This window comes from Dermochelys coriacea, chromosome 3, assembly GCF_009764565.3.
Source record: "Dermochelys coriacea isolate rDerCor1 chromosome 3, rDerCor1.pri.v4, whole genome shotgun sequence".
In the NCBI taxonomy this organism is placed as follows: domain Eukaryota; kingdom Metazoa; phylum Chordata; order Testudines; family Dermochelyidae; genus Dermochelys; species Dermochelys coriacea.
Window position 1 is genome coordinate 87349206 of NC_050070.1, and position 7441 is coordinate 87356646.

General features: G+C 40.8%; 1 protein-coding gene across 2 annotated transcripts in view; it reads right to left on the bottom strand.

The window, feature by feature from the left end:
• Window positions 1–7220, bottom strand: part of LAMA4 (laminin subunit alpha 4) — a 161236-nt gene extending 154016 nt beyond the window's left edge. Inside the window, exon 1 of one of the 2 annotated variants that reach the window (XM_038397220.2) lies at window positions 6594–7220. In XM_038397220.2, the coding sequence (XP_038253148.1) occupies window positions 6594–6794 (201 nt within the window). In that variant the 5' untranslated portion in view covers window positions 6795–7220. The remainder of the gene's footprint in view (window positions 1–6593) is intronic. The other variant, XM_043510858.1, reaches the window with a different exon arrangement.
• Window positions 7221–7441: the final 221 nt, after the last annotated feature.

A 7441-nucleotide genomic window follows, 5' to 3' on the forward strand; every position in this document is an offset into this window, starting at 1 on the left:
CATTAGAATCAGAATGCCAGATCCAAACACTCCTGAATTTGGGTAGTGTTTATAAATGAACTGTGATCCTGATCCAAATTTTGCAATCAATCTTTATTAAAACCCAGATTGGAATGTCCCTAAACTTTAAGGGGTTTAAAATTTGGATCCAAAATAAAATTTGAGTCCACCTCTCCCATCAATATTTAGGCATATTTGTCACAAATCACTCAGATTAAAGGTATTGGTCATATTTTTACAGCTGTTGAGCAACAACAATTCCAATTAGAATCATGGCAGCTGTGGTTGCTTGGCACCATTTAAAATCAGATTATATCATCTTCTAGTCCTTCCCTTGCCCATGAATAAGAGTGGACATAAAACTTCTTTTATTGTTTGTGTGCCCCTGAATAAGTTTGAGCATTTTACTGGTACTCTCCCAACATTTGGTTAGCAGCAGTAAAGTTTAGCTCATATTATTTTGCTGGTTACATTTTAAGCACAGACTCTCATCTTCTTGACTAAACTTGAAACATACAACTTTTCCCACTATCCACTCAGTCCTCTAATTCCATTTGCTTCAGCTTTTCAAGATTTAAGGGATTTCGGGCTGGCTGCTTAACTCCTGCAGATGATTTTCATTAAAACTTTGATCAGAAACTTAAGTTGAAAATGCAAACATCTGCAGTTAAACAACCTCATCATTAATGGACTTTTCTCAGAACATAACCCTGTCACACCAGGAACACACAGCAGCAAAAAATCCAAATTACCCATTATGGTAGTTAACCTAACATAACTCTTGAGGGTCTGAAATGAAACTCATTACAAGATTTGCTTTTTACACAGTGAGCTCCCACTAGTCAAAAAAATGTAAAGATCTTTGTCTTTGTTTGTTAAAAACCCTTTTGGTTTGTTTCAAATGGACGCATACCAAAAGCAGGGATCAAACTGTGTTTCCGCCAAAAAGGTCCCTAAGTCTTTCCATCCCAATTTTTATTGCTGGGAATGGCACTTTTGATTATGGTTACTTTGAGGCCTACATTTTCAAGTGATTTTTGAGTACCCCAGTTTCTGAATACCCAAATTCAGATGCCTGATAAAGGGGCCTGATTTTCAGAGGGGTTCACCTATTTTTGGTCCAACTATTTTTGGTCATCACTTTACAAAAAATCAGGCCTCTTTAATTGGGTACCCAAAAATGAAGCATCCAAAATACCACTAAAAGCTTTTGGGAATTTAGGCCAAAGGATATTGGGATAAGTCAGATATGGGAATGAACTGTCAAATACATCATTTCATCATTATTTTAAGGTGCGGGCTTTCGTTGTCAGCCATAACTTTATAAAAAGTACTACTCTTCCTATTTTGATGGCAGTCATTAGCTCCTTTTGCCTCGACTACTGTAAGCTTTTCCTCACGGGACCTCTCTCTCCCATGGCACCTTTCTGCTCTCTAGTCTACCAAAAATGCTGTTGCTGAAAGTAATCTCCTTTCCCTATCACTCCTATGATATCACCCCTACTCCCCCAAAACCCTGAGCTGGCTTTCTCTCCTACTGCAGCAAGTTCAGTCACCTTTGTCTGTACTGTTAAGACGCACGTAATTTCCTTACTCCCTACATCTCTGTTGTCAGTGCCTCCTACACTGCCTCTTGCTTTTCTCAGGTCTGTCTCTATACTGCTCCCTTCATCTCCCACTGTTGTTTCCTCCCTTCTTTCCTGCCATTCCCCATGTTTGGCATACATTTTGTCTTTTCTTGCTAAGTAGTCCAACACCTCTCCTTCGAATCCTTCCTTATAGCCCCCTTCTTCCACTAATCCTTCCTACACTGAGTTCCTCAGCAGTGTTGGGCCCCATTCACTATTGCTCTACACCTTATATAATCATTAACACCAGTGCCTGGTAGATGTAAAATGTTAGCATTCTGGACCGGAAGCATTTTACCCTCACTTTGCTCTGGGTTAAATAACTACACCAGGTTCAGGGCAACGCTGAATCAGGGCCATGTCTCCATTCAGACACCTGAACCATTGTCCAATGCTTAATGTTTGTCTGTCTTAGATTACAAACAATTCCAGTGTTTTGCAAAGAGCTGTTCACATTTATGGGGCTCTATAAATGAAAACCACTGAAAAATACAACCACAGAACTCAAAAGAAATCTGCTTGTCAGTCTGCAGATCAAATTCTAACACATACTCTACTTATTTTTAAAGGGTTTTATTATTCGTTGGTAACTAACTACCTCTTCACAGAGCTGAATCCTGATTTTTTTTATCTTGTCTGGGTTGTTACTAGACTAGAGATGGGTCCACACAATGCTCCCAGACCTGGACACTCCCCAAAATCAGTGTATGAAATTTGAATCTAGACCAAGGTCTCACTTTTGCAAAAGGTATCTGACTTTTGTAACTGTCCAAACCATAACCCAATTGTTCTCAAACACTGATGTATTCAAAAATTGGCTATCTCTAAGCAGAACCTTTCCAATAAAATATTTTAAATTTTTTACATTTGGCAAAAATAATCCCTGGCTTAAATCCATTAACTTCAGCATAGTAACACAAAGGATTAATTTGGCCTGTGCAAACTGCTTTCTGTCCATACATCCCCCCCTTTCCTGGATTGTGACATTTTTCCCTTCACCTCATTCATGCGCTAGGGAATCTAAAATTATTGAAAGGTTTGAATAAGCCACTAAAAGTTCTTTTACAAGTTCCAATGAAGTGAGCTGTAGCTCACAAAAGCTTATGCTCAAATAAATTTGTTAGTCTCTAAGGTGCCACAAGTACTCCTTTTCTTTTTACTAAAAGTTCTGATGCTTTTAAGTGTTTTTCATACTTATCTTCCTAACATGCCTATGAACAGCAGTGTCTAGACTCAGTCTCAGACACAGAATCTCAGCGACCCTATTTATACTCATGTTTACTTTCCTAATACAAATTCTCCCTATTGATTTTGCTCCTCTCTCTCGCCTGCATGCCTTTTGCTAAATTCTTCTCTAGCCCCAACTTTGGAAGGAAATCTCCCATCCTTAGTACTTACAAATCTAGCCCACTTCTCTTATTACTTCCAAAGGAACCATTGATTGGTAGTTCATGACCCAGTACTTGCTCAAATCAAACCCTTCCAAGAAGGTATTGGTTCTTCAAGAAGACACCCTGGATCCTGTACTACGGAAGGACTAATGGCAGAGCTAGCTGTGCCAGTGGGGAGCAACACTACAAAAGCATCTGAACTACAGAGAAAGAAAGGATATAGGAAATGGATGGAAAGCCATGTGTAGGAGGGAAAGTCCATTATGGCATGAACAACACTGACCAGCATGCTAGACTCCTAGGGTACAGCTACACTGCAAATCAAGGTGTGATTGAAGCATGGATAAGCATACCCATACTAACTTTATTGTACTAGTGTGGGTAACAATAGCAGTGAAGAGGCAACAGCATGAGCTTCGGCATGAAAATCCAAGTACTTACCCATGCTTCCCATGAAGCTTGTACTGGAGTGGTTAGCCCACACCACAGCTTGCAGCACTGTATCTTCACTGCTAGCATTACCTGTGCTACCTGGATTAACTGGAGCTTCCTGAATGACCTGAACAAAGTTTCACTCCTCTTCCAGGGAAGTTGTATGTGTTGCATGGAGCTAGGAAGAGTGCATTATTGGGGAGTTTTTTGTAAAAGGACAGCAGAGTATAAAGATGTATGGGTATCCGTCCTCGAGGGTTTGTCCAGTTACTGGGATTCAGTACTCTCACATGACATTCAGGTATTTAATATTCTTGTATCAAGCATAAAAGGGTTTGGGGTTCAAATCAGATACACAGGAAGGCTAAAATTCCAGCTGGTTCTGAATTTTTCTAAAACCAGTTCTTCCATTCACCATTAATTTTTAGGTTATCAAATCAGGAAAAGGAGAAAAGTAAAAGGCTAAGAAATATTGACCAGTGTATTCCCTTGTATCACAGGCTTTCTTCTGCTTCCCTTCAATTATTCAATAGGTTCATAGTATCACAGTCTCAGCAGAATTTAAGAACACCACAGCAATGTAAACCCAGCCAAAAAAGTATGTATTTTTAGAAGTTCCCACCCACTGTATTTCTAATCCTTCATATTTGCCAGTGCATTATCTAAATAAGAATGGTTTGCAGGGCAAACTCTGCATAGTATTAATGCCACATGATGAAATGTCATGAATTCTTTGTGGTTTAGACCTACATTCTGGCTATATTGTGGTTTGTTTGCTTTGCGGTTAAGTACAGGCCTTCACTGGCACCATAGTCTACCAGGGTGCATTACTTACAACGATTCTGTGGTTCTATAATCCTACCTCACAAACCCACCCGCTGTATAATTCAGCACTGTTCAGCATGACTAGCAGCCTCTGTCTGCTTGGGGGAGTTATAGGCCTGAGCCAATGTTTAGACTAAGGAGTAGACTCAAGCAGGGCTTTGTAAGGGAGTCTCTACTGCGGTTCACACTGATCTGTGGATAAAAAGCTCAAGCTCACAAAACGGCTAGTTTTAAAATGCACACTTAGGGAGAAATCCTGTTCCCATGGCCCAGCCTGAATAGTTGGGCTGGTGCTGGGGAAATCTGTGAGGGCTTGAGGGAGGAGTCTTCCTCACTCAGGCTGCAGAGAGAAAGAGAGCTACTCTCTGACCTCTACTCCATTCTTAGGACTGGAGTAGTCTTCCCAGCCCTAGCAACCAATTCTAACCCAGAGGTCACTGGGCAGTGGATCCATGCAGCAGCAGATCTACCTGCCCTGCTCCAAAAGAATGTCTGTACATGGCCATACAGGGAGTTGCCATGCAGCTGGGCTCTGAAGCACAGAGGACATGTACCTCCATCACGTAGGGGCTGAAATCCAGCTGCCATTCCTCACAATGGAGCCTCTGTGGTTCTGCAAGTAGGGTCCTCTGCACCATTGAAGCAGGGGGTAAGATTCAGTGCTTAGGGACAGATCTAGTGTCCACAAAAGTGAGTGGAAAGACTTCCATTGGCTTCAGTGGATCAGGCCTTAGTGCAAATATTAACTATTTAAAAGATAAAATAAAATAGAACAAATGACACCTTTCATATATCTTCATCCGTGAATGGGGGTGGCAGAGAGTGTCTTTCCTAAGCCGTGTGCAAACTATCACTCAGCACTTTCCTGGTCTAAAGTCCAATAGGTTAAACAAAGCACATGCAGTCTGGTTTTGTGGAGTCATTCAGTGTGATTATACCCAGAAAGGCTAGGAGTTTCATCTGTTGAAAGCTTATGCCCGTTATCCTGTGAAACTCAGTTACAAAACCCATTTGTCTTTTAAATCAAGCATTCATTCAGGGACTTTCCATTTTGTACGCAACAGGTGGAGATACTGTTTCCCAGTGGCTAATTCCAAGCCTGTGGAGAAGAGATGTGTACTTCCTACATTATGGAATGTATCCAAGCCCAGGCAAGCTCCCCCCTGCCTACATATTAAGCTGGGCAAACTTTAGGTTCAACACTTTCTCACGTAGGTCACATTTCGCCCCAGAGAAGTAGTGGAGTGGGTAGGCCTTTCCTGAGATTCCTCAGCTGTTTGGAAGCACAGTAATGTGGGTGAGGTTTGCGTAATCAAATTTGGCCTTATACTGAAGCTCTATTGTCCCAGAAGATTTTTTTCCAGGATGTTGTACATTTACTTTCATGGTTATTATCATTAGTAATAAAAGCATGGTAAAAACATTTAGTTTCATGACATAAGAGATCAGTGTCATAACTGTGATATCAACACAGCTGTGCTTATCTCTCCTTTTTCATTTTCTCTCTCACTTTCTGATGTTATGCTACAGCAATTACTCTTTCCCTTCCCATGACCTTAGGTGACTTAATTTGCTTCCTACGTTGTATCTCCCACACATGCGACATTGATCTGTCTCTAGAGTGCCTTGAAGTCATTTATTTTCTTCTTAGTTTTTTTAAATAGTTCAGCTCAGATGCAGCCTTACTGAAATCAGAAGTCTAAAGTAACTTCAAGAAGAAAAGATTGCAAGAAAACTTACCACAACAAAATAACTTTAGGATCTTCCTGATTTCTTCTGTCATTAGTTCTACTATCATACTTTCTGTAATGTTTAAAATCTATCCAGGTGTTTTCTTTGCAGGCAGTTTCCTAAATACCCTTTGATTTATTAACTTTACGCTAACCACAAAAGGAACCTCAATTTCCAGAACTGGATTTTATGTAAGAGAAAAAAGCAAAACTTCTGTAATATAGTAATTTTTTTTTTTGGCAAACTTTTCTGGAAATGCAAGTGAATTTAAGGATCCGGTGACTATTGTTGTGAAATTAACCCTTGTAAAATAACTCTGTTTGGACAGGCAGGAAAGTCAGAGACGTGCTAAGCTAGTACCACTTTATAGTACAGCTGTTTATTCAAAGCAGGCAGGGCATGTGTCTATTTTGAAGTCTGAAATTTCTCTTTTATCCTGAAATACAGAGTCCAAAATCCTCCCACAAAACTACAATATCACTTGAAGGTTCAAATGATTAAACTAACTTTATCCAGATGGGAATTTCACTACAAGCACATGAAAGGAAAAAGCTCAGACTCTAGAGAGAGAATGGAATTACTGTACCTCAGCAAAAGGCACCCAACTTCCAGTAGCAACTGACTGCTGCTGCCCTCTGATAACAGCAGATTCTTGATTGCTGACCGCTGAGCTACCTTCAATGTCAAAATGAAAAACGCTGCCCTCGCTTGAGGCAGCGCTGGAGAAGAAACATCCCAGGAAGAATAATATAGGAAAAACAAGGGGCCAGGCTGAGATCAAAGCCATTTCCTCCCCTTACATCCAGCAGTGGTCTTCTAGCTTCTTAGTAATTGTTTACCCACTTCTGCAATCAGCCCCCACCCCCCTTCGTTTAGTAGTGCCTCAGATATTTTAACTTTCTCTCAGCTTTCAGTTTCCAGATGTGGCACTTCAAGGCAGTCTGACCAGATCCTTATTTAAAAAAGAAAAGCTCTTTTGCTTCCTCCCTCGCTTGCAGTCTGTGCTTGTGGCTCCTCTTTTTCCCTAGAGGCTTCAGCTGAATAACATGCAGATGGGCAGTGCTTAAACAGAGAGTGTCAAACACAGATTGTATTCCAGGAAAGCACCACAGCTCCACAGCCACCTTATCTCCACTCTGGCAGGATACAGACTGAGTCTGTATTCAGGGCTCTGGCTTCCTTCATATGTTCACATCATTCCTTTTTACCTTTAGATTTGGGATCCTCCCACTCAAACTTTGCCATTCAGAAACTGAGGTCAGACCTTTACTCTCTCCTCCCACCCCCCCAAGTTTGGACATAATCTGACTGCTCCAGAATAAGAATCAACTCTCATGATTATTTTTTTTAGCACTTCTTATTTATTCAGCCAAAGACAGAAAGGTGCCAGATTTATTAAAAACTTTAGAGGCCCCTACTTGGGAGGGGGAGCAT